Source organism: Miniopterus schreibersii (assembly GCF_964146895.1).
Source record: "Miniopterus schreibersii genome assembly, chromosome: 2".
NCBI lineage: Eukaryota > Metazoa > Chordata > Mammalia > Chiroptera > Miniopteridae > Miniopterus > Miniopterus schreibersii.
This window is the reverse complement of record NC_138102.1, coordinates 93,885,700-93,912,406: the sequence shown is the minus strand read 5'-3', so window position 1 is coordinate 93,912,406 and position 26,707 is coordinate 93,885,700. Positions and strand designations below refer to the sequence as shown.

The window sequence follows — 26,707 nt, the reverse complement described above, 5'->3', positions numbered from 1 at the left end:
GGATAAAGTGTTCATCTATCCATCACACTAGAGGAAAACAAAATGTGTGACCTGGGTAAATAACCACTAAACTGCAGTTAGGTAACATCTAAATCAGGGGTTGACACACTAGGAACCCACACGTCAAATCTGACCCTGTATCTGCAAATAAATTTAATTGGAACACAGCCACGCTTTCATTCATTCATGAGTCATCTGTGGCTGCTTTGGGCTACAAAGGTAGAGTTGAATAGTTGCACCAGAGACTGTGTGGTCCACAAAGCTTAAAATATTTTTTCTCTGGCCCTTTATAGAGAAAGTCTGCCCAACTGTGACCTAAATAATGGGGGAATAACTGACAACCAGAAAGTGACAAAGAGTGAGCATCCAAGGGAAGTGGTTATAAGAGAAGAGAAAAGGAACATTGGAGAAGGATTTCAAACACAAATTTCACTTCATGCATTATTTTTCAAATGATCTGGCCTACTGCTGCAGCTGAAGTCATCTCAAATATCACCTTTGTTATACAATGTCAATCCTAACCCAGAAACTCAGCTGGGAAAACTTACAAAGTATCTAACTTAATTTACCCAACTTTTTTTTTCCAGCTTCCCCAATGTAGTTATTGATTTCTAAAAATACAGCTAATGATATTTACTAAATACAAGCTACTGCACCAGACAAAAAAGAGAAAATGAGTGATCCTTGCCCCGCAAGAGTTCATAGTCTAATGTGAAAGTTATGTAAGCAAACAATTACAAAACAGTGTGGCCCTTTCTATAAAGGAATTATGCTCAAAACACAGTGAAAACACCCGAGAAGCCCCTGGGTGAATCAGTGCAGGCTTTTAAAAAGTAGGAAAACGCCATGAGCAGAGGTACTGAACCATGGATAGGACTCTGCCTTGATGATAAGTTAAGAGAGGGTAATACTGGCCAGAAACTACATGTGCAAAGCCACGAAGAGCAAATGTAGGATATGATGTTTGGGGAGCTACTCCCTCTTTAGTTATCGTTGGAGTCTAAATTGTGAGAAAATTATGGTGCAGTGGGATGGGTAGTGAAAAATGAAGCTGAACAGTTAGTTACTGAAGAGTTATGCAAATATAAAGGTCAGTTGAATCCATGAGAGCATCACACATCAATAAGAACCCAGTGTAAGCTCACTGAATTTCCATCACTCATACACTTCTCTTACCAGCGGCAGTTATGATTTCCATAGGTACACCGGATGTCTTCCCAGGATACCTGGAAGTACATAACATGTAAAGTAAAACATCCAGCTGACATCAGTGAAGCATCCAGAGTACAGTATACTACAATCTGCCCTCCCTCACTCCTCCAGATGAATCTACCCCTAGGAACTCCCAAGACCCACAGCATTAGTGATAAATGCCATGTACATGAAGTCTCTTTTAGTACCCTTGTCCCTCTTTAAATTTGGTTATGCTCAGCCAGCCCAGACTTCAACTTCTTATTTCTAACTCTTCTTGCTTCCCATAAGTTTCCCACAGATTTTGAAGCTGCAGGGCACTGAGTTTAGAATACCAAAAACCTAGACACTGAGCTAAGTGGACTCAGAGAGCTATAAACCAGATGGGCACTTCATGCAGAAAACAGCTTTCAAGCTCATAAAAGGTCCCACACACAGAGAACAGGACCATAATGTGGCTTGCTTGACCTTGAGGACCCATCCAGCTCTGGGTTCAGAATATAGTAGAGGTAGCTAATATAGGGCAAGAAGCAATTTGGATGATGTTCCTCACCCAACAAACACTGGAGTCGTTGAAGCAGAACCATTTTCCATCTACAGAATTTCGGATATAGGCACAGTAATGACCGAAGTCAGCCAGCCCCACATGGGCAATCACAGCAAAGAGTTCATACTGCCCTCCAAGCTGAAAGAACACAAGGCATAAAATGATTCATCCATCATCCCTCCTCTTCTAACCCTCTTTTAGAATAAGGAAACATTTCATCACACATTTATTCATTGCTTACTCCGTGTCAGGCCCTGGTGCTTCAAGGGGACTAGAAAACATTCCTTGACTTCAAAAATTTCACAGCTTACTAAGCCAGAATTAGAATGCCATTGTTTATACCAGATGCATTTACAGGTAAATTCTGGAAAACACAACTTTTGCCCCAAAAAGGAAAAGGAACAACCAGCTGACGAAAGGCTGAGGAGCTAGGGGAAAAGTTCCCCAGAGAAGACATGCTTGAAATGATCTCGTAGACTGAACAAGATTGGTAGACAAGTTGTGGAAAGGGGGTATACCTAAATGTGGCCCCAGAAACTGCGAAGTTCTGCAGCATAACACTGCAGAGCGTACTAAGGAAAAGGAAGACAAGGAGGGTCCTGGGGAGCCACGAGAGATGAGGCTCCGAAGGCCAGATCAGGAATTAGAACTTTATCCCATGATGATTGGGAGTCAGCAGAAAGTTTTTAGCAGAGGAATATCATCAGATTTGTATTTGAGAAATACACTGAAATAATGTGGTTTGAAAATTGGATTCAGAGTTCATGTGAGGCAGAAACCAACAAGACACATTAGGGTATCACAACAGTGCAAGGAAGAAATGGTAATAACCTGAATAACTGCTATCAGTAGTGAGCACTAAAATGATAACCATTATTAACAAAATTATTATTAGCTAACTTAAGCACTCACTGTCCATTTGGCCAAGTCTTTACATGCATTCTTTCATTTAATAATATCCACGCAAACCTATAAGCAGGGTGCTAGTATAAATCTTACTTTACAGGGGTGAAATCTAAGCTCAGGGGGGTAAAGTAATTTACCCAAAGTTCAGAGCTTATATATAGAAGAGGCAGGATTTCAACTCAGGTCTGTCTGGCTTCAAAGCTCAAACTCAACTCCTACACTGAGGAAGTGAGAGTAGAGGTGGAGATGAGAAAACAGATTTGTGCAAAATTAAATGTACGTTATAACTGATTGGATGCAAAGGTGGGAAGTAAGCCAAAGGCACTATAAATTTGAATCCCAGATTTCTGGGTTAGAAATTAGTCTTCAGTTTGAGGTGATCATTGAAACTACAAGAATTAATAAGATGATATGTGAAAAATGGGGAGAAGAAAGGATGAAATTGAAACCAAATACCAACAAAAGGATGGGCAGAAAAGGATCCAGCAAAAGGGAAACCTAGGGTAGATCGGTTTTGAAGAAGAGTAGGGTCAACAGCCTAGAATATCACAAAAAGATCAATTAAGAGTAAGACCAAGAAGTATCCATTAGATTTTACACAAAGTCATTCGACTTGCTCAATTCTTAGAAAGTCAAGATAAGAAATGATTCTCTGTGAAAAGGGAACAGTGGCAGGAGAGGCAGAGTTTTGATTGACTATGAACAGGATCTCCATGTTAGTCAGGAATATTCTATTTTCCCACACAGTCAAATAATGTTCCTAACCTGAGACTTAGAAACAGGAACAATGAAGCAGGACAAGGGTCAGGATAGTGCAAATGAAGCTAAGTCACCCAAAAGGGAGGGCTCAAATTATTCTCTATTTTCATTTGGAGGCTTTATGCTGGATTTTTTAAAATGTAAGGCAATATCTAGATCTAACCATCTAATTTGCAAGAAATACAAGAGATAGAGGAACATGTAAAATCACACCAACAAGCCAATTTTGTATATCTATAAAAAAACCCTTCAACCAAATTAATTGCAAGGTAAAGGAGAAAAAACATAAAATGTGAAACTTAACCTAAAAGAAGAAAGAAAGGAAGGGAGGGAGGAAACAAACTTTAGCAAATGCAAGTGTAGACCTTGTTTTTATCTGGATTCAAACCAAACAAATTACAGGACAGTCATGGGAATCTGAATATTGTCTGGATGTTAGATGATATTAAGGAATTATGAGGTAGAATTGGCTATTTTAGAAAAAGAGTGCTTATTCTTTAGAGAGACATAGTGAAATACTAATGAAATGGGATTTACTTCAAAATAATACAGGAGGCAGGGAAATAGGAGAATAGGGGTGTTGATAAAGCAAGACTGGACATGAGTTTTGGTAACAGTTTAAGCTGCTTGATGGACATGGGGATTCATAGCATAATTCCTCACTACTTTAGTATATATTCAAAATTTTCCATAACAAAGTCATTTTTTGGTTGTTGTTGTTGTGTGTGTGTGAGAAAGAGTCTTTTGTTGTTGTTGTTTTTGTGGTGTGGCAAGATTTATTCCAGTTGAAATAGAAGGCTACTTGTGGGTTTCCACTGTCCATCTCCCTCCATCCCACCATGGAAAAAATCCAATCTGGTCTTCATCAAGGCCAACACAAAGGCCAGTGTCCAGAGTTTCTGTTTCATATTAAAGCTTAGTCTTTTGAAGCCCACAAGGTCTGCCGTGGGCCCCAAGTGGGGCTGTTAAACCCACGTGGTTGCTACAGTGAGAACGCAGGAAAGAATGGGTGAGCACAATGGGTGAGCACACACTGTTAAGGAAGAGAAAGAACTCATTGTTCTCTGGAGCTATTGCTTGGGAAGGACCAGGAGCTTTTTCAAAATAACCAGTCAACTTCAAGCTTTCCCTGCCTCCTGACCAATCCATTCTTTCTCCAGGCTAGACTGACAGGCTTCTATGGTCAAGCACCTCTCCTTGCACCATTTTGACTTCTACACTGTCATGTGCTTACCTCCCCTTTCATTGTTCTATACCTTCCCCCAATGATCTCTGGGCAACAAAATTGTGGTTCCCTGGGGAGTGTCGTTTTTAAGTAGAAAAGTTTTAAGATATACTTCATTAAGTAGACTGTGCAAGTAAAAAGAAAGAAAACTAAGAGAAAAAAATTAAAATCCTATAAAGTGTATATGCCCTGAATTGGTAAATAAACTATATTATAATAGATGCTATTCTAACATATTATCAGGCCTCAATATTTAAAATAGTAGAGCATGAATAGTAAACAGACCGATGGAACAAAACAGTTCAAAAACGGGTATATACAGCTAAATGTAGAATGTGCTAAATGTAGAATTTCAAATGTATGGAGAAAAAATATTTATGTCACTTTTTTCTCAGAATTTCCCAATAAGTTATTAGCTCAAGACAACTGAATTCAACTTTACTTTGATTAAGTTTGATCCAAAGTACTGGCTACATCCTTATTATTCTCAAAGTGAGCACAAGCTGTTTTAAGAAAACTTGGTAGGTATTATATTTAGAGCCCAAGATGTTGTGTTTACCTATATACATGTAAGTATTACACATCTTATTTAAAAGGAAGGTCCTGAATTATGGGTTCTTTCCCTCGGGTTCCTTGCTGAAGCATATGAGTACAAACCCAATATTTAGAAACTTAGTCTTTTGAATCTTAAAAGAAAAGCAGCTACAAAGAGCAAATGGTGGGGTGGTGGTGGTGATGGTGGCATTTTGATAACAATTCACCATTGTTGTTCAAGAACACACAGGTTTCCATCATTAAAATACTGTTTTAAAAAGTGTTTCTTACATATATAAAAATGTTTTTATGAATTACATCCAGCTGTTGGTGAGTTTTCCTCCCTTTTTGTATACCAAACATGGCCAGCAGAGGAGATAATTTCTGAGAGAATGACACAGATGAGACACCCAAAAATGCCATTTCTGATGAGTGTGTAACTTCAAACAGCTTAGGGGAGAGGGAAAAATTAAAAGGACACAGTGTCTAATGAGATGGCAGTTGACAGGAGGTGAGGAGCATGTCACCTGGTACTCAGCATTGCAGAGGTCCTTCTCAGTCAGAAGAAACTGATTTAAATCCAAATTCTGGGGGAAATAGAGTGAGTGGCAGATTTTTTCTGTCCGCAAATTCCTGATGGAAAACCGCATGAGGTGGATTGTCAAGGTCTGGGGCAAATGTGTCATCTTCAAGACCTACAAAAGCAAAATCACTGTGAAGATGAAGTCCTAAAGCACTTGAAATGGGTAGATTCAGAGAAATACCACAATAAATAGTATATTAAGACAGAAGCAGATACGTAGCCCATGGATACAGATAACAGTGTGGTGAAGGCCAGGGGAAGGGTGGTGGGGGCTGGGTGGAAGCGGGAAAAGGGGAAGGGGGAGTAGGAACATCTGTAATAGTGTCAACAATTTTAAAGATAAATAAATAAATAAATAATAAATAAATAAATAAAATTAAAGTTAAATAAATCTCTTCTTCCATTCCCTTAAGCATACATCTGAGACACTTATTTCTCTATGAGTGTTGTTAAACAAAACAAAGAAACAGTTTAGATATACTACATTATCTCCTGCTAGTGGCACTGTCACCAATCCAACCTAGATAATTTAACAAGAAAAAAGCACATTCATCATGTTAAAAACTTTAAATATGGACAAACTTAAAATACTAAATATTGTTATAGCATTTAATATGGGAAATTCCTAATTTACTACCAAGGTTTGTTTAGTTGTTATGACTGTGAAATGATAAAAAGAATTAAGGGTTTATAAGCAAGCAATCCTCTATTAGCCATCTATATGTACACTTCTAGTGAATAAAATGGTTTTCTGAAATGTAATTTTATGCCCCTTTAAAATACTAAAATATATGAGCTTGGGGAAAAAAAGAGGGGAGCAGACTGATACAATACAGAGTAGAGCCCCATTGGCTGTCTGTTGAGTTCTCCCGCAGAAGGCCTGAACAGACCAGGTTCTGCATGGGCCTTGGAATCCAGGGCAATAAAGGAGTCTGCTCTAAAGAGCTAGTCTAGCCTTAAGGAAGAAACTCTGTCCCTGCTCTTCGACCTTCTCTTCTTACCCAAAAAAGGTTCTGTCCCTCTAAGTGATGTGATCTGAGGAACCCTAGGATACATTGGCCAAGTCAGGAATCCCTCCCTCAACCACCATGAGGTGCCTTGGAAACTCTGTGAAGAGTCTCTCAGAAAGCCCTCTGGGGGCAACCCCAGACTGGGAAAGAATCTGGTTTCACAGAGTGAGTACCTGTTTCCCACAGGTCTTCTTCCCACAGTTCTCACAGAAGCACTTGTTCAAAAACTCCCTGGGCTGGAAGAAGCAGTGAAGGGCATCCTCCTGTCCCAGGAGAACAAGAAAAAAAGCAGGGTTGGTATTTTCCATCTAGAGTACAGCCCTTCACCCTCCAGATGGGGATTTAAGCTTTTCTTCTAGTTATCGCCTTGTCCCCCTTAATGTCTGGCCCGGAGTGGTGCACAGGTGAGGATCTCAAAAAGTACCTACTGACCAGAGAAAAAAACAGAAGGGGACACTTGAAAGTGGAAATAGAAGGGAAAAATTATGTTTTGCCAAATCAAAGGAGAACTTTGGAAGAACCATGCAAAGGAAACAGAAATGACTTCTTAAAAGCCAGTGGTGAACTAAAGAAGCCCAGTTAGTGAAGTAACGAAGCAAGAAGATGAAGGGATTAAGCAAACACACACACACACAGCAGTGGGCAAAAGTAGGCGGCTTACAGTTGTATGTGAAACACAGAGTTTATTTTTGTATTATTATTTATTATTGTATAAAATATTTTATATATATATATAAAACATAGATACAGATAACAGTGTAGTGATTGAGGGAAAGGTGATGGGGGTAGGTGGAGGTGGGCAAAAGGGAGAAAAAAGGGGAAGGAAGGAGACTTTGCTTGGGGTTATGGGTACATGATGCAGTGTGCAGATGATGTTTGAGTTGTACACTTGAAACCTGTATGGTTTTGTAAACCAATGTGACCCCAATAAATTCAATTTTTTTAAAAAGAAGGAAGAGAAGCAAGGGGCATTGGCAATACTTGGTTGTGTAGGAACAGGAAATTCACCAAGAGAAATCCCTTACCAGTGTTCTCAGGGGCTTTGAGTCCATATCAAAAAGAGAAAGTGGGAGGGTCAGCATGCTATTGTTTCTGCTACTCTCTACCGTACATTCAAGGCAAATCAACGACTCCTTCATCTGAATCGTATACAGGTCCTTCAGTCTCTCCACCTACAAGACAGAGAAGGGGAGAGATAAGAAGGACACAGAGCCATAAATAAACTAGGTCAGGACAATTTCCACAAGTTGGAGCCACTAGAAAGAAGCTCCAAAAATGGCATCCACTAATGAATGCTCTTTACTCCACTCAAAAAGGTGGAAAATAATAATATTAATAATATTATGGAATTGTGATAAACATTTTATGGGATTTTCTCTTTTAATTCTCTCTGTATATTACATTAACAATTGCTGAATGAGTTAAATGAATAGCATCTTAAACTTCTGAGTTGTCTAGTTCTAGAATCTTACCAGGTCCACATCAGTGATTTGGCTCTTAATTAGGTTCCAGACTGTGAGGTAGAGTTGAGCAGCATCATGTTGGACAAACACTGGCCAAAGAGAAAAGAAATAGCCCAATCAGTGAGTCACCAAGGATACTTCTCATACTACCTAGATGCACATGAGCACTCACCACTTTGCATTTTCCTAGCCTTTGCCTCATTTTCAGGTTGTTTCCACCACGTTAGGCGCTTGAAATGGAAAAAGGGTTGGTATTGATTTTTGAGAGCTCCTCTAAAACTTAAAATCCAAGTTTTCTGTCCTCTGATTTTCCACCCACACTCTAATTGGACTCCTATGGCCACCCATTTCTCTGTGCTTTTATTTTCTTTATTCTCTGTATTTTCTTTATTCACTCTCCTAAAAATTGAGCAGTTTCCCAGTACTCATATCTGACCCAGGTCTTCCCCAATAGTGTCTAGGAAAACAAGAGAAAGGACCATTGCAGTGATAGATGATGCTCGCTAAGAGGAGGCAAGACTGAAGCAGTGAATTCTATATGTGTTATATAAGTAGACATAAAGCTAAAATGGTTATGTACAGTTCTCCTAAGAAAGAAACTTAGGAAGACAAAGAAATGAAAACACACTGAGGACTATCTTACAAAAGAACATATATCTGCCAAAATACAAAAACTTTGCAAGAAAAGGTCATTATTGTAAGTGTACTAAATATTCATATCTGCTATCTCAACATCATTTTATTTCCTTCATGATACTTATCACAATTTGTACTTAATGTTTGGGGTTTTTGTTGTTGTTGTTGTTTTATTTTTGTTTTGGCCTGTCTCTCTTCTAAACTATAAACTCCATGGAGGCAAAGACTCTATTATTCTTATTACCTTATCTACAGCACCAATACAATACCTTGCACATAATAGGTAACTATTATATATTAGTTGAATGGATTAATCCATCCATATTCTAAGATAATAATCCCAAAACTTAAAGACATACAGTAGGGTTGCACTGATGCTGTCTCCGGAAAATTACTTACAGAAGGCTGCCTGCTATTGAGCCAACACTGGACATAAAGGCAGAACCTTGCCATGAAAAGGCATTTTGCCTCATCTGACCATACCTAAGAAATACAGGGATATTTGTCCAACCAGTAATTGATTTAACACCTGCTATGTGCAAGGCATTGCACATGCCAGAGGAAGTTTCTGTCCTAAAAATACCTATATTCTAGTGGAGGACAAGTATTTATATAATCATATTTCAAAGAAGAATAAGAAAATTTCTCCAAGATATACAAACAAAAGGAAGGTGAGAATAAAACTGGAATAGTACAGTGAGGGTCTCTGTAAATCTACTCCCCCATAAAAGCAATGAAAATGCTGATAAAAATTGTCAAAATAAATTTTTTCACAACTCTGGAAATTAACCAAAAGTTTACAAAAATCTTAAAAATGTTTATGCAATAAAAACTACAGCATCTAAGTAAGAAGAGTCTTTTTCATCTCTTTTCAAGATGGTGGTGGAGTATTTGGATGGTGCTCTTACTCCTCCCAGATCCAAACCAGAAAGACAACTTAATTGGGGAACAATCACCCTGAATTACCAACTAAAGACTCTCTAAAGAGGAAACTTTTGACCAAGGACTGGCAGAAGAAAACACCAAGAGACTGGTAGGGAGGGCAGAAATGCAAAAGGGGCTGGCCCACACCCCTGGGTGGTGCCCGAGGTTATGGAGGGATAGCTCAGCTTCAGGAGATTTTCTCTGAGGGTGTGAAGACTAAACCCCAGAACAGGCTCCCCAGATGAGAGCACCAGAGCCAGGAACAGGTGCCCACATACCATCTGGCTGTGAAAAGTGGTAAGGTTTCTCTCTGCCAAGGAGTGGTGGAGCCAGCTAGAGATAAAGGCACCCTCTTAAAGGGCCAATATGCAAAATTTTGTCCACAGGGACTCACCGTGGGCTCCAATAGAGGGAGGGCAGTGCACCAGAGTCACCTGAGAAGAATCCTGGGTTTGTGGCTTTGGGGAGACATATGGGGCACAGCCACCAGGATCCCTGTACTGAGTCATCTTGCAATACTGCAGCAGCCATCTTTCTTGGGTGGAGCAATCTCCTCTGAGAGACATCAGCCTGGGGAAAAGCTATTATCCCATCCTCAGGAATCCCTCTCACCCCTGTGGATCTTAAGCCCTGCTGAGGAATCAGAGGAATTTGCCAGGGCTCAGAAATCTGGGCAGACTCAGGAAGGGTCAGTGACTGGCTTTGGAGTGGGGCCATTCCCCCAACTTCCCCGGGAACCAGACTGGCACTTCCCCCTCAGGGAAGACCCAATATGTTTCTATGGATGGGCTTTGGAGGCTCCATCCACCTGACCACTAGGGGTTCTGCCTTGTCAAGGTCAAGGAAAAATCTGGGACAGACTAGGATGTGTGGCTCTGGGGTGAGGGATCACACCCACCATCTTCCCTGAAGTCTAAATGGCACCTCCCCCTCATAGGAAATGTACCGCCTCATCCTCCTGATTCTGCCAGAGGCACTTCCAGTGGCTGAGCTCTTTCAGTAACTAAAACTAACAGTGAGACAGCAGATGAAGGTAGTTGGAGGCAGATCCCAGAGTACCTTGAGATGCTTGCTGATGCACCCCTGGGCCCTGTGCTGAGAAAAGCTGGCCTCAAAGGGCAGCTTGGTCCTTCTCATGCACAGCAAAGTCCAGCAGCAGCAGCCACAAACTGTGAATCATTTGTAGCTTCAAACAGGTTGCCAAGGGCCAAGCATAGATAAGAGTTTGACATTGGTTTACACCAAAGTTCCTCCCAAAAGGTGCAGAACCAAAATACCTATTGGCCAGCTTCAAACAACATTCAAGCAGGATCCAGCAAGCTCCACAAACAGCATATCTAAAGGGAGAGTGCAGCAGGCACTAAATTCTGCTGAGGCGAACTCCAATTTTTTTTGTTTATTCGTTTCTTTATCATTCTTTTATGTCTCTTTACTTTTCTTTTTTCTTTTATATATTTTTCTTCTCCTTTTACTTTTTCTACTTTTTCTATCTTTTCTTATTGTTTTCTTTGCATTTTTCTTTTACTCTTTATTATTTTTCCTTTTTTTATTTTCATATTCTTTTCTGTTCTTTTCCTTAATTCTTTACGTATTTTTTTTTTCTTTTTTCATTTCTTATTCCTTTTTCTTGTGGTGGTGGTAGTTGGTTTTTTTAATTTTCTATTTTCTTTGTTTTGCAGCACGTGTATAGAAGCTTGCATGCTGTGGTCAGGGTTCAGCCTCACTTCAGCAGCCTGAGAGTATATCCTACCCGTGAACAGGCCAACAGCAACCGAGACCCAATTACAACAGTAGGGCCAACTTAATCCACACAAGGGACATTCCTAGATCACCCAGCTCAGGAGATCAAGGAGATTGCACAACTGGGAATCACAGGACACCTACTACATAAGGTGAACCCACAAAGACTGGGAGTCATAGCGGTTCTGTCTAATACATAGAGACAAATACAAAAAGACAGCCAAAATGGAGAGACAAAAAAAAAACACAAACAGGCCCCAAATGAAAGAACAGGAAGAATCTCCAGAATAAGAGTTAAATGAAATGGAGGCAAGGAATTTGTCATAAATAGAGTTCAAAGTAATGGTTATAAGGATGCTCGAGAAATTTAGTGACAACTCCAACAACATGAAAAAGGACATAAAAACGATGAAAAATAACCAGTGGTAAATGAAGAACACAATCAAGAATACACTAGAGGAATAAAAAGTGAGTTGGAAAAAGCACAGGGCTGAATCAGCAATTTGGAAGACAAGGTAGAAAAATCACCCAATCAGAGCAGCAAAAAGAAAAATTAATTAAAGATAATGAATATAGTTTAAAGGATACTATGGACAAGATAAAAAATAACAACATCCACAGTACAGGAAACAAGAGGGAGGAGAAAGTGAGCAAGGGATAGAGTACCTGTTTGAAGAAGTAATGGCTGAAAAAGTCCCTAGCTGATTAAGAAAAAACTCACACTAGTTCATGAAGCACAGAGTCCCAAACAACATGAACCCAAACCGACCCATACAGAGACACATCAGAATTAAAACGGAAAAGATTAAAGACAAAGAGAGAACCTTAAAGGTAGCAAGAGAGAGACAGTTACCTACAAGAGAGTTCCCATTAGGCTGTAAGATGATTTCTCAACAGAAACACTCAGGCCATAAGGGATTGGAATGAAATATTCAAAGTAATGAAAAGGAAGGACATGCAGTCAAGACTACTCTATCCAGCAAAGCTATCATTTAAAGTTGAAGGCAAAATAAAGAGCATCCCAGGCAAAAATAGGTAATAGGCTACATTACCACCAAAGTCTTCAATTCCAAAAGAGTGAAATCATCTTCTTGGATCACAATGGCATGAAACTAGAAATCCACTACAATTTAAAAAACTCAAAAACATTCAAACATATGGAAGCTAAATAGCATGTTATTAAAGAATTAATGGGTTACCAACAAGATTAAGGAAGAGATAAAAAATTACCTGGAAACAAATGAAAAAGAACACACAACCTAAAATCTATGGGATACAGTGAAAGCAATCCTGAGAGGAAAATTCTTAGCATTACAGGGTTATCTCAGGGAACAAGAAATATACCAAATAAATAATCTAACCCTACACCTAAAAGAACATAAAAACAACAAACAAGTCCAGAAATAGAAGAAAGAAAATAATAAAGATTAGAGCAGAAAAAAATGACATAGAAACTAAAAAAAAAAAAAAAATACAAAAGACAAATGAAACCAAGAGCTGGTTCTTTGAAAAAATAAATAAGATTGATGAATCTTTAACCATACTCATCAAAAAACAAACAGAGAGGCCCCAAATAAATAAAATCAGAAAGGAATGAGGAGAAGTAACAACTGACATCACAGAAATACAAAGGATGGTAACAAAGTCCTGTGAACAACTATATGCCAACAAATTGGACAACCTGGGAGAAATGGACAAATTCCTAAAAACATACAATTTTCCAAAACTGAGTCAGGAAGAATCAAAAAATCTGAATAGACAGATAACAACTAATGAAATTGAAGCAGTAATCAAAAGACTCTCAGCAAACAAAAGTCATGGACCAACTGACTTCACTGGTGAATTTTTCCAAAAATTAAGAGAAGTACTAACACCTATCCACCTCCACTTATTCCAAGAAATTCAAGAGGAGGGAAGACTTTCAAGCTTTTTACAAGGCCAGTATTATCCTAATTCTAAAACCACATTAAGACACTACAAACAAAGAAAATTATAGGCCAATATCCATGATGAATATAGATGCTAAAATGCTCAACAAAATATTAGCAAATAAGATCCAAGCAATACATTATAAAGGTCATACACCACGACCAAATGGGATTTATACTGGGGATGCAAAGTTGGTACAATATTCACAAATCAATAAATGTGAATCATCACATAAACAAAATGAAGATTAAAAATCACATGTCAATAGATGCAGAAAAGCATTTAATAAAATCCAGCACCCAGTTATGTTAAAAACTCTCAGCAAAGTGGAGAGAGAGGGATAATACCTCAAAATAATAAAGGTCACGTATGATGAATCTACAGTCAACATCATACTCAAAGAGAAAAAACTAAAAGTATCTCCCTTAAGATCAAGAAAAATACAGGAATGTCCACTTTCACCACTCTTATTCAACAAAGTATGGGAAGTCCCAGCCACAGAGATCAGACAAAAAGGAGAAATAAAAAGCATCCAAATTGGAAAGAAGGAAGTAAAACTGTCAGCATCTTTAGATTACATGATACTGTACATAGAAAACCCTACAGACTCCACCAAAAAATATACTAGATCTATTAAATAAATTCAGCAAAGCGTCAGATAAAAAATAAATATCCAGAAATTGGTGGCATTTTTATACACCAATAATGAACTATCAGAACAAGAAACTAAGGAAGCAATCCTAATTACTACTGCAACAAAAAATAATAATAAGGTACCTAGGAATATAATTTACCAAGGAGGTAAAAAACCTGCACTCAGAAAACTATATGACACTGAATAAAGAAACTGAGGAAGAAACAAACAATTGGAGGCATATACCCTGTTCATGGATTAGAAGAATTAACATAATTAAAATAACCATGCTACCCAAAGCAATCTACAGGTTCTATGCAATTCTTATTTATATATCAACGGCATATGTCACATATCTAAACAAATATTCCAAAAATTTATATGGAACCAAAAAAGACCCTGAATAGACTCAGCAATCTTGAGAAAGAAGAACAAAGTTTGAAGGATCACAATATTGGATTTCAAACTATACTACAAAGTCACTGTAATCAAAACAGCCTGGTACTGGCTTAAGGACAAGCACATAGACAATGGAACAGAACAGGGAGCCCAAAAACCAACCCTCGCCCTTATGGTTAGTTAATATTTGACAAAGGAGGCAAGAGCATACAATGGAATAAATTCAATAAATGATGTTGGGAAAATTTGACAAGTACATGCAAAAAATTAAACTAGACCACCAAATTACACCATACACAAGATAAACTCAAAATGGGTAAAAGAATTAAATGTAAGTTGCAAAACGATAAAAATCCTAAAAGAAACAATAGTTAGTAAAACCTCAGACATCTCTCATGGCAATATTTTTGCCAATATATCTCCTAGGGCAAGGGAAACAAGGGAAAAAATAACCAAATAGGACTATATCAAACTAAAAAACTTCTGCATTGCAAAAGAAACCACCAACAAAACTAAAAGGGAACCCCCTGTATGGGAGAAAATATTTATGAATGATGCATCTCATAAGGAGTTAACTTCCAAAGTATACAAAGAACTCATACAACTCAACACCAGGAAGAAAAACAATACAATTTAAAAAATAGGCAAAGGACCTGAATAGACACTTCTCCAAATAGAACATACAGATGGCCAAGAGACATTTGAAAAATTGCTCAATGTAACTAATCACTAGAAAGATGCAAGTTAAAACTACAATGAGATGTCACCTCACACCTGCCAGGTGGCTAGCATCAATAAATCAACAAACAATAAGTGCTGGTGAAAATGTGGGGAAAAGGGCACCCTAGTGCACCGTTTTGAGAATGCAGAATGCTTCAGCCATTATGGAAAACACTATGGAGTTTCCTCAAAAAATTAAAAATGGAGGGGGGAGGGGAAAGATGGTGGCACTGTGAGAAGCAGCAGAGTGCCCCTGCTCCCAGCCACAAACTCGATTTACTGCTAAAATACTGCAAAACCAGTTTAGAAAAACCACCGAAATATACCTGAGTGGACATATTTCAAGTAGGGAGTACTGAAGAAACATCATAGAGTCTGCTAAGAGAGGGGGGCATAGAAAGGGGGTGTTCCCCCTGAAGCTTGTGCTGGGCTCTGAGCCCCTGAGGCTTAGAAGATGCAAAGCTCCCTCCCATTGGGAGCATGGAGTGGCATCCAAAAGCTGGGATCTCAATCCCCAAGCAGAGGAGAAGGGAAGGAGAGACCCGCTCAGAGGACAGGGGAACCCAGGGGAACAGTGTGCCTGCGAAGAGAGGACTGCGCCTTCCTAGTGAAACAAAGCTTCTAACAGTGGCTGCAACAGGCAACTTTCACACAAGGTGCTGACCACAGGAAAGGCTGTCCCACAGTGTGTGGCTCCCAAATAGAAAGGGGCCAGAGGGCTGCACTGAGCAGCCACATACAGGGATCCTCTACCTTCCTGTAAGGCATTGTGCAAACCTCAGAAACCATTTGATCTGTGTGGCACTGGGAAGGGGAAGGGAGCCCTCCCGCTGCCAGAGGTGGACTAGAGCTGGCTATGGGGCAGATAGGTTCTCCAGCCACCTGAGCTCCTGGAGGGGCAAATCTGGGATTTTGGACTCACCCTGAGGGGAGCAGGGAGAGATCTAAAGGAGCTGCCCCAGCTTTACTGGGATCAGCTGTGCAGGGGAGATGTAGGAGGGTGACTTTGTGACCCCTCCTGCTTGGTGACTAGGCTCAGGGAGGGTGGGACCTTGCAGGGCTGATTCTCTGCTTGTGTGTTGCTTTATGCGTGTTTGAGTTTTTGATTGCTTAATGGGCGTCACCTTCCTGGCTTGCATTGGGGAAACAGAGCAGCAAAAGCTGGGATTTGTCTGCATTGTGGAGAGTCTGAAATTAGAGCAATCAGCCAACAAGACCTGGGAAAGAAGGGGCGGAGCACACCTACCTCTCCTGAAGCCCAGGAGCAACAACTCCAACAGGAAAGGGGCTCGTTCAGCTCACTGAAGCTCCAGATATCCCCTGCAGGGAACGGTACTGAGGGGGAAGGGAGAATGGTTCACCGGAGGACATTACAAGAATAAGACTCTAAGGGACTATTTTTGGGGAACTGGAGGAAAAGCTGAAAACCCCTGCTGGGGCTGGGCAGGCAAAGGGCTCAATGGAATGTTTTTTAATCAAACCCACTGAGACCAGGCTGCTGAAACTGCCCATATAGAAAAGGCAACAGACTGAAGTCAATCTGAAACTGCAGCAGGCCATTGTATGGGGAACTAGAATTGGAAGAAAGGGTAGAGACTGAGGGGCGGGCTTTGAAGCAGAGATTACCTTCCCCACAGTAAGTGCTTGACAGCAAAACCTCTAAGTAAGGGGAGCAATAGCCAGAGCTACACTAGCCATCTTGCACCCTACAGGCTCTTCAGAAGACTCTAAAGTAAGACCAGGTAACCACAAGGGGGAGGCAAAACAGCTGACAAATGGAGGTGGTCCACAGAGAGCCTTAGATCTGCCAACTACCTAAGGACACCAGAGACAAACCTACAAAGCTCCTGACATTGGTTGATACACAAGTACCTCCTAGGAGAACTAAAATCAGCATACAAAACAGTGAGCAGCAGACATGATAAGCTGCCCAGATGAAACTCACCTAACTGACTTCTTTTTCCCCCTTAGGAAAAAGAGAGAAAAGAGAGAAAAGAAAAAAAAAAATTTCCTTTTAAATTTTTTACTTAATTTTTTTAATTTGTTTTGCTTTGTTTCTTTTGCTTTGTTTTGTTTTGTCTTTTGTTCTATTAACAAGATTTTCTTGATATTCACTACTTAATTGCTAAGACATTATCATTATAACCAATAAGTTTACTGCTTTTCTCTATTGTTTCCCCCCTATCTCTTATTGGACTCTCTCCTTGCCCCTGCTTTATCTCTCTCTTCTCGTTCCATTGCCATAACATTTTTTTTCTCTTTTATTTTTCTCCCTTCTGTCTTCCTTTTTGATTGTTAGTTTCTGTTTGTCTCTTTATTGTATTTTTATCTTTTCATTTTCAAGTATTTCCCTATTCCTATTCTCTACCCTTCATTTTTTGCTCACCCTTCTTTCAAAATCTTTTCTCTGCACCTTTTCTCTCCCAGTAGCTTCTCTATTTTTACTTTTTATTTTAGTCTACTCTTATTATTTATTTTTTGTTACTATTGGCAATAATTTCCTTTACTATTTTTTTCTTTTCTTTTTTTTTTTTTTGCTTTAGCATTTGTGTTCTCACTTCACTCTCCCAATTCTATTTTGTTTTCCTTGGGATGTTTTCATTGTGGTTGTCAGGATATTTTTAAAGATACTGCTTGTTTCCTCACAGTTTGGTTGTGTATTGGCTTGCCTTGCTAACACCCATACCACAGCTCACATAATGTGGTTGAGGCTGAGACACACAGTTAGCCAAGCTAAGAGGAGAATCCTCCCAAGAACTGGTCAACAATGATCTAGACCCAATGACTACAGGAGAGCTGAAAGAACCCACAAAAGGGACACCCACAAAAGGGACACACCTAGAGCAAAGAGCTCAGAAGTACAGGAAAACACACCTCTGGACTGCAATGTCATACACTACAAAATCCCACCCACAAGACTGGAAGACAGCAAAAATATCTAATATATAGATACAAAATGGGGACACTAAGAGTCATCAAAATGGGGAGACAAAGAAACAATCCCCTAACTAAAGAAAAGGGAAATTCGCCAGGAAAAGACCTTGATGAGATGGAATTCAGAGTAATGATTATAAAGATGCTCAAGGAAATTAATGAGAACACGAAGACACTTAATGGAAAGGTCAAGGAACATAGTGAAAACATGAAAAAAGAGATAAATATCATAAATAAGAATCAGGCAGAAATGAAGAAGACTATACCTGATATCAAGAATATGCTGGGAGGAATTAAAAGCAGGCTCAATGAAACAGAGGATAGAATAAGTGACAGAAGATAAGGTAGAACAAAACAATCAGAGCAGAAAAGAGAAAAAACACTTTAAAAGCATGAGACAGTCTAAGGGAGTTTTGGGACAAAATGAAGAGAAACATTTGCATCAGAGGAGTACCAGAGGAGGAGGAAAGAGAGCAAGAGATGACAACAAGATGGAGAAAATAATGATAGAAAACTTCCCTAGGCTGGTGAAGGAGAAAGCCACAGAAGTTCAGGAAGCACAGAGGGTTCCAAAAAAGAGGGACCCAAAGAGACCCAGTGCAAGACACATCATAATTAAAATGGCAAATGTTAAAGACAAACAGAGAATATGAAGGGGTGCAAGAGAGAGACAAGCAGTGACCTACAAGGGAACCCCCATAATTCTGACAGCAAATTTCTCAACAGAAACTCTTCAGGCCAGAAGGGAGTGGTTGAGGTTCTCAAATTAAGAAAAGTAAGAACCTGCAATCAAGACTGCTTTATCAAGCAAGGCTATCATTTAAAATTGAAGGTGAAATAAAGAACTTCCCAGACAAATGAAGGCTAAAGGAGTTCAGTACAACCAAACCAGCACTGCAAGAAATGCCAAAAGGACTGCTTTAAGAAAAAGAAGAAATATTGAGAGAAAGGTACATTAGAATAAATGGGGGAAAAGGCATTAAATAAGTATGTATTCTGTTTACTTAAATGTAAACAGAATAAATACTCCATTCAAAAGACATATGGTAGCTGAATGGATAAGAATAAAAGACCCAAATATATTCTGTTTTCAAGAGACCCACTTGAGAGCAAAAGATTCACACAGGCTGAAAGTGAAGGGATGGAAAAAAATATTTCATGCAAATGGAAACAAAATAAAGCTGGAGTAACAATACTTATTTCTGACAAAAAAGACTTCAAAATAAAGATCATAACAAGAGACAAAAAAGGTCACTACATAATACTAAAGGGATCAACCCAGTAGGAGGAAATAATCCTTATAAATATATATGTACCTAAATATATAGGAGTACCTAAATATATAAAAAATTTCTTGGTGAACTTTAATGGGGCAATCGACAGCAACATAGTCATAGTGGGGAATTTTAACACCCCACTGTCATCACTGGACAGATCATCAAGACATAAAAGTCAACAGGAAACATAGATCTTAAATGACACTCTAGATCTAACAGATTTAACTGACATTTACAAAACATTTTATCCCAAAGCAGCAGAATACACATTCTTCTCAAGGGCACATGGAACATTCTCAAAAATAGACCACATAATAGGGCAGAAGTCAAGTCTCTACAGGCTCAAGAAGACTGAAATCACATCAAACATCTTTTCAAATCACAAACCATGAAACTAGAAATCAACCGCAATAAAACAACTCAAAAATATTCAAACACATAGAGGCTAAATACCATGTTATTAATCAGTGAATAGGTTACCAATGAGATCAGGGAAGAAATCAATAACTTCTTAGAAGAAAACAAAAATGAACAGACAACAACCCAAAATCTATGGGACACAGCGAAAGTAGTCCTGAAAGGTCACAGCAGTGCAGGCGTACCTCAAGAAACGAGAAAAAGATCTAAAAACCATCTAACACAACAACTAAAAGAACTAGAAAGAAAACAGCAAGAAAAGCTCCAAGGAAGTAGAATGAAGGAAAAAATAAAGATCAAAGCAGAAATTAATGACATAGAGACTAAAAAAAAAAAAAAAAAGAAATCAAAGAAACCAATAGCTAGTTCTTTGAAAAGATAAGATTGATGCACCTTTAGCCAGACTCACCAAGAAGCAAAGAGAGAGGACCTAAGTAAATAAAATCAATAATGAAAGAGGTGATATAACTACTAACCCAACAGAAATACAAAGGATTGTAAGAAAAGACTATGAGCAACTATTTGCCAACAAATTGGACAACATGGGGGAAATGGACAAATACCTAGAGGCATACAATCTTCCAAAGCGGAATCAGAAAGAGGCAGAAAACCTGAATAGGCCGAAAACAACTAATGAAATTAAAGCAGTAATCCAAAACTCCCAGCAAACCAAAGTCCTGGACAAAATGGATTTACAGGTAGTTTTACCAAACATTCAAATAAGAAATAACGGCTATTCTCAAACTATTACATAAAATTCAAGAGTAGGGAAAACTCCCAAATTCGTTTTATGAGGCCAGCATCATCCTAATCCCAAAACCAGATAAAGGCACTACAAAGAAAGAAAATAACAGGCTAATATCCCTGAGGAACATAGATGCCAATATCCTCAACAAAATACCAGCAAACCAGATCCAGCAATATATTAAAAAAATCATACACCACAACCAAGTGGAATTTATTCCAGAAATGCAAGGCTGGTATAATTCACAAATTAATAAACGTGATACATCACATAAACAAAATGAAGGACAAAAATCTTATGATCATATCAACAGATGCAGAAAAAGCATTTGACAAAATCCAGCATTTATTTTTGACAAAAACTCTCAGCAAAGTTGGATTAGAGGGATCATACCTCAACATAATAAAGGCCATATACGACAACCCTACAGCCAACATTATACTCAATGGTCAAAAACTAAAACCATTTCCCTTAAAAACATAAACAAGAGAGGGATGTCTGCTTTCACCACTCTTATTCAACATCATATTGGAAGTCCTTGCCACATCCATCAGACAGGAAGAAAACTTAAAAGCTATCCAAACTGGAAAGAAGGAAGTAAAACTGTCATTATTTGCAGATGACATGATATTGTACATAGAAAACCCTAAAGATTCCATCAAAGTACTACTAGATTTGATAAAGGGATTTGGCAAGGTAGCTGGATCCGGAAATCAATAGCATTCTTATACAACAACAATGAACTTTAAGAGGGAGAAACTAAAAACACAATACCATTTACCATTGCAATTAAAAAAATAAGATGCCTTGGAATAAACAACCAAGAACATAAAAGACCTATACTCAGAAAACCACAGAACACTGAAAAAATGAAATAGAGGAAGATATAAACAAAGTGGAAGAATATATCATGCTCATGGATTGGAAGAATTAATATTAAAATGTCCATACTATCCAAAGAAATTTATAGATTCAATGCAATTGCTATTAAAATACCAACAGCGTATTTCACAGAGCTAGAACAAATATTCGAAAAATTTATATGGAACCAAAAAAGACCCAGAATAGCTGTAGCCATCTTGAGAAAGAAGAAAAGCATGGGAGGGATCACTTTACCAGAAATCAAACTGTACTACAAAGCCACTGTAATCAAAACAGCCTGGTATTGGTACAACACCAGACATATAAATCAATGGAACAGAACAAAGACCCCAGAAATAGACCCATGCCATTATGGTCAGTTAATATTTGACAAAGGAGCCTAGAACATACAATGGAGTAAAGAGTGTCTTCAATAAATGGTGCTGGGAAAATTGGACAGCTACATACAAAAAAAATGAAACTAGACCACCTACTTCCACAATACACAAAAATAAACTCAAAATGGATAAAGGACTTAAATATAAGTCGTGAAACCATAAAAATCCTGGAAGAAATCATAGGCAGTAAAGTCACAGACATATCATGGTGTGAAATTTTTACTGGTACATCACCTAGGGCAAGAGAAAACAAAAGAAAAAGTAAACAAATGGAACTACATCAAACTAAAAAGCTTCTGCACAGCAAAAGAAAGCAGCCTCAAAATACAGAGAAACCCCACAGTCTGGGAGAAAGTATTTGCCAGGGATGTATTTGATAAGCCGCTAATTTCCAAAGTGTACAAAGAACTCATACCACTCAACAAGAGGAAGGCAAACAATCCAATTAAAAAATGGGCAAAGAATCTGAATAGACACTTCTCCAAAGAAGACATACAGGTGGCCAAGAGACATATGAAAAAATGCTCAATGTCACTAATCATCAGAGATGCAGATTAAAACCACATTGAGGTATCACTTTACACCTGTCAGAATGGCTACCCTCAACAAATCAACAAATGACATGTGCTGCCAAGGATGTGGGGAAAGGGGCACCCTGGTACCCTGCTTGTGGGAATGCAGACTGGTGCAGCCACTATGGAAAACAGTGTGGAGGTTCCTCAAAAAACTGAAAATTAACTGCCTTTTGACCCAGTGATCCCACTTCTATGAATATATCCTAAGAATCCTGAAACACTAATCAGAAAGAATATATGCACCCTTATGTACACAGCAGCGCAATTTATAATAGCTAAAATCTGGAAACAGGCCAAGTACCCATCAGTAGATGAGTGGATTAAAAAGCTGTGGGACATTTATACCATGGAATATTCTGCAACTGTAAAGAAGGATCTTGTGCCCTTTGCGACAGTATGGATAGACCTTTAGAATATTATGCTAAGCAAAATAAGTCATTCAGAGAAAAACAAACATCACATGACCTCACTTATGTGGAATCTAGAGAACTTACTGATGGACAGAATAGATTCAATGACATGGAGGCATAGATCAGACTGACAAATATTAGAGGGAAGTAGTGGGGCGGGTGAGTGGGTGGGGAGAGATTAACCAAAGAACTTATATTCATATATGCATAACCAAAGGACAAAGACAGTGGTGTGGTTGGGGACGGGAGTGTGGAGGGGTGGAATGGGTCAATGGGGAGAAAAAGGGACATCTGTAATATTTTGGGGGAAAAATTAACAATGGAGCTGCTTTTAGACCCAGTGATCCCACTCCTGGGAATATATCATAAGAATCCCTAAATGCCAATCAGAAAATATATATGAACCCCTATGTTCATAGCAGCATTGTTTACAATAGCCAAGATTTGGAAACAGCCCAAGTGCCCATTAATAGATGACTGGATAAAAAAGCTATGGTACATTTATACAATGGAATACTATGCAGCCATAAAAAAAAAGAAATCTTACCCTTTGCAGAAGCATGGCTGGACCTGGAGATTATTAGCTAAGGAAAATAAGCCATAGAAAGAAAAATACCAGATGATCTCACTTAAGTGTGGAATCTAATGAACAAAATAAACTGACGAACAAAATAGAATCAGAGGCATGAATACCTGGAACAGACTTACAGCTGTCAGAGGGGAGGTGAGTGGAGAGGACTGGATAAAGCAAGGTGAAGAGATTAGCCAAAGAGCATATATGCATAGCCCATGGACACAGACAATAGTGTGGTGAAGGTGACAGGGAGGGCCACTGGTGACTAGGTGGAGGTGGGCAACGGGGGGGTAAAATGGGGGACATCTGTAATAATGTCAACAATAAAAAAAAGATGTTTTTCATTTGTCCTATTCCCACTTCTTCTTCAGAACTCTGTGGTATTTTGAAAACCAGAGACCTTGCAACCACCGGAGGGGTTGGGCTAGGACTGGAAATCCTGAAAAATCCCATCCCAAGAGCATTTTCATTATTTGACCTATCTTGCAGCTCTGTGGAAAAGCCTCACTTGAAGGATGTTATTATTTGACCTGTTATCAAACTCCTATCCTCAGGGCATTCGGGGGAAACAATCAGTGACAATATTGCAGTAGCCTAAGGCCACAATACCAGCTGGGACAAAAAAGAGCCTGGCCAAAAACTTAAAAGACAGACCTGGAGAATGAGATGTCCATAGGAGACTTTTAAAAAGTCTGACATATTCAAAATAATCTAGAAGACCATTTTTATATCCAGGTAAAACCTGAGAGGGCCCCAATTTCTTAGATATGGCTGACTTTGAGGTGCTGTGGAAGGAAGAAATGGAGGCTAAAAGTGTCATAAGCTGCCTGAGCTTTGAAGGTGTGCCCCAATAGACACAAAGCTATTCAGCAAAGACTGCAAGTCTTATTGGTCATGGCAGTAAAGAAATCTCTGACCAATCATTCATTGACATGAAGCTAACTGAATAGAAACTTCAGTGGTCACACACTACAGGGAATACAGACTTTGTAGAATTAGTCCAGGGAGTCACTACACAAAGAGCAACAACAAAAACAACAGCAACAAACCCCAACAATGAACTCTGATTTCTGATTTTCACTGTTGCCACACTGTATTATCTAAAATGTTTAGTTTTTAACAAAAAAATACCAAACACAAAATGAAACAGAAAAGTATGGTCTACACACAGGGAAAAAAGCAATCAGTAGAAACTGACACTGAAAAGACCCAGATGTTAGCCTCAGTAGAGAAACACTTCAGATTAGTTAATACAATATTTTCAAAGAACTAAAGAATACCATGTTAAAATAACTAAAGTTTGAAAACAATGTCTTACCAAATGAATATCTATAAAGAGAAAAAATTAACTTTTTTTTTATATGATTTTATTGATTTCAGAGAGAGGAAGGGAAAGAGAGAGAGAAACATCAATGATGAGAGAGAATCATTGATCGGCTGCCTCCTGCATGCCCCCTACTGTGGATCGAGCCTGCAACCTGGGCATGTGCCCTGACCGAGAATCAAACCTCAATCTCCTGGATCATAGGTTGATGTTCAACCTTTGAGCCATGCCGGCCAGGCAGAAAAAATTATTTAAAAATACAAGATAGAAATTCTTAGTTGAAGAATACAATGACAGAAATGAAAAGTTCAGTAAAGATGGTCAACAGCAGATTTGAGCTGGGAGAAGAATCATGAAACTTAAAAATTAGTCAGTTGAGATTATAGAGCCTGGAAATGAAAGGAAAAATAAATGAGCTGGGGAAAATGAATAGAAAAGAAAAATGAATAGAGCACCCAATGGGTTCAGTAATAAATTCTATCAAACATTTATGAAAGAAATTATACCAATTCTCAAAAATCTAAAATTTTGCATAAGCCCTGGCTGGGTGGCTTGGTTGGTTGGAGCATTTTCCTGTACATGAAAAGGCTGCAGGTTCAATTCCTGGTCAGGGCACACGCCTAGGTTGAGGGCTCAGTCCCAGATTGGAGTTCGTACTGGAGGCAGTTGATTGATGTTTCTCTCTCGCTTTGATCTCTCTCTCTCCCTCTCTCTGGTGAGGATTTTAAAATATCTCTTCATAAGATAGAAGCAGAGGTAATTACTTCCTAATTCATTCTAAAAAGGCCAGCATTACCCTAATACCAAAACCAGGCAAAGACTTTATAAGAAAACTACAGATGAATATCCCTCATGAACATAGATTCAAAATCTACAATAAGATATTAGCAAATACAATCCAACAAAATATAAAAGAATTACATACCATAACCAAGTGAGATTTATCCCAGGTATGCAAGACTACTTCAACATTTGAAAATCAATTAATGTAATCCATGTCATAAACAGGCTAAAAAACAATTCACATGATCATATTAATAGATGTAGAAAAAGCACTTGACAAAATCCAACATTCGTTCATGATAAAAACTCTCAGGCAAGGAACTGACAGGAACTTCCTAATCTTCAGAAATCCTACAGCTATCATCACACTTAATGGTGAGAAATTAGAAGCTTTTCCATATGATAAGGAAAAAGACAAAAAAGTCCCCTCTCAACACTCCTTTTCAACATATTAGAAGTTCTGACTAATGCAATAAGAAGAGGAAATAAAGACATACTGATTAGAAAGGAAGAACTAAGAGTGTCCTTGTTTACAGTTGACATGATCTTTCATTATAGAAAACCAAAAGTAAACAAAAAACTCCTGGAACTAATAAGTGATCATAATAAGGTTGCAGAATACAAGGTAAATATATAAACATCAACCAATTTCCTATATATCAGCAATGAACAAGTAAAATTTTAACTTAAGAACATAATGTCACGTGCTGGCCAGTGTAGCTTAGTTGGTTGTATTTTTGTCCCGTGCACTGAAGGGTTGCAGGTTCGATTCCCAGTCATGGTGTAGACCCAGGTTGTGGGTTTGAACCCCAGTTGGGAGGGGCAGCCAATCAATGTTTCACTCTCTCATAGAAGTTTTGCTTTCTCCTCCCTCCCCTCTCTCTCTCTCTTTCTCTTTCTCTCTCTCATGAATGAAGAGCATATCCTCAGGTGGGGATTTTAAAAATTAATTACTCTTTTTTTAATATGTCTTTATTGATTTCAGAGAGAGGAAGGGAGAGAGAGGGATAGAAACATCAATGTGAAAGAGTCACTGATTGGCTGCCTCCTACATGTCCCCTACTGGGTATCGAGCCTGGAACCCAGGCATGTGCCCCAAACGGGAATCAAACCTAGATCTCCTGGGTCATAAGTCAATGCTCAACCACTGAGCCACACCAGCAGGGCAAAATTAATTAATAAAAAACACAACGTCACCCTGGGCGGTAT

The 26,707-nt window shown here is 38.7% G+C and overlaps 1 protein-coding gene across 1 annotated transcript in view; it reads right to left on the bottom strand.

Annotated features, from left to right (window-relative positions):
- Positions 1-26,707, bottom strand: part of USP18 (ubiquitin specific peptidase 18) — a 55,253-nt gene that overhangs the window by 733 nt on the left and 27,813 nt on the right. Inside the window, 6 exon segments of the mRNA XM_081129341.1 lie at positions 1,177-1,226; positions 1,745-1,876; positions 5,690-5,857; positions 6,929-7,018; positions 7,781-7,927; positions 8,228-8,307. Of these exon segments, the coding sequence (XP_080985467.1) occupies positions 1,177-1,226; positions 1,745-1,876; positions 5,690-5,857; positions 6,929-7,018; positions 7,781-7,927; positions 8,228-8,307 (667 nt within the window).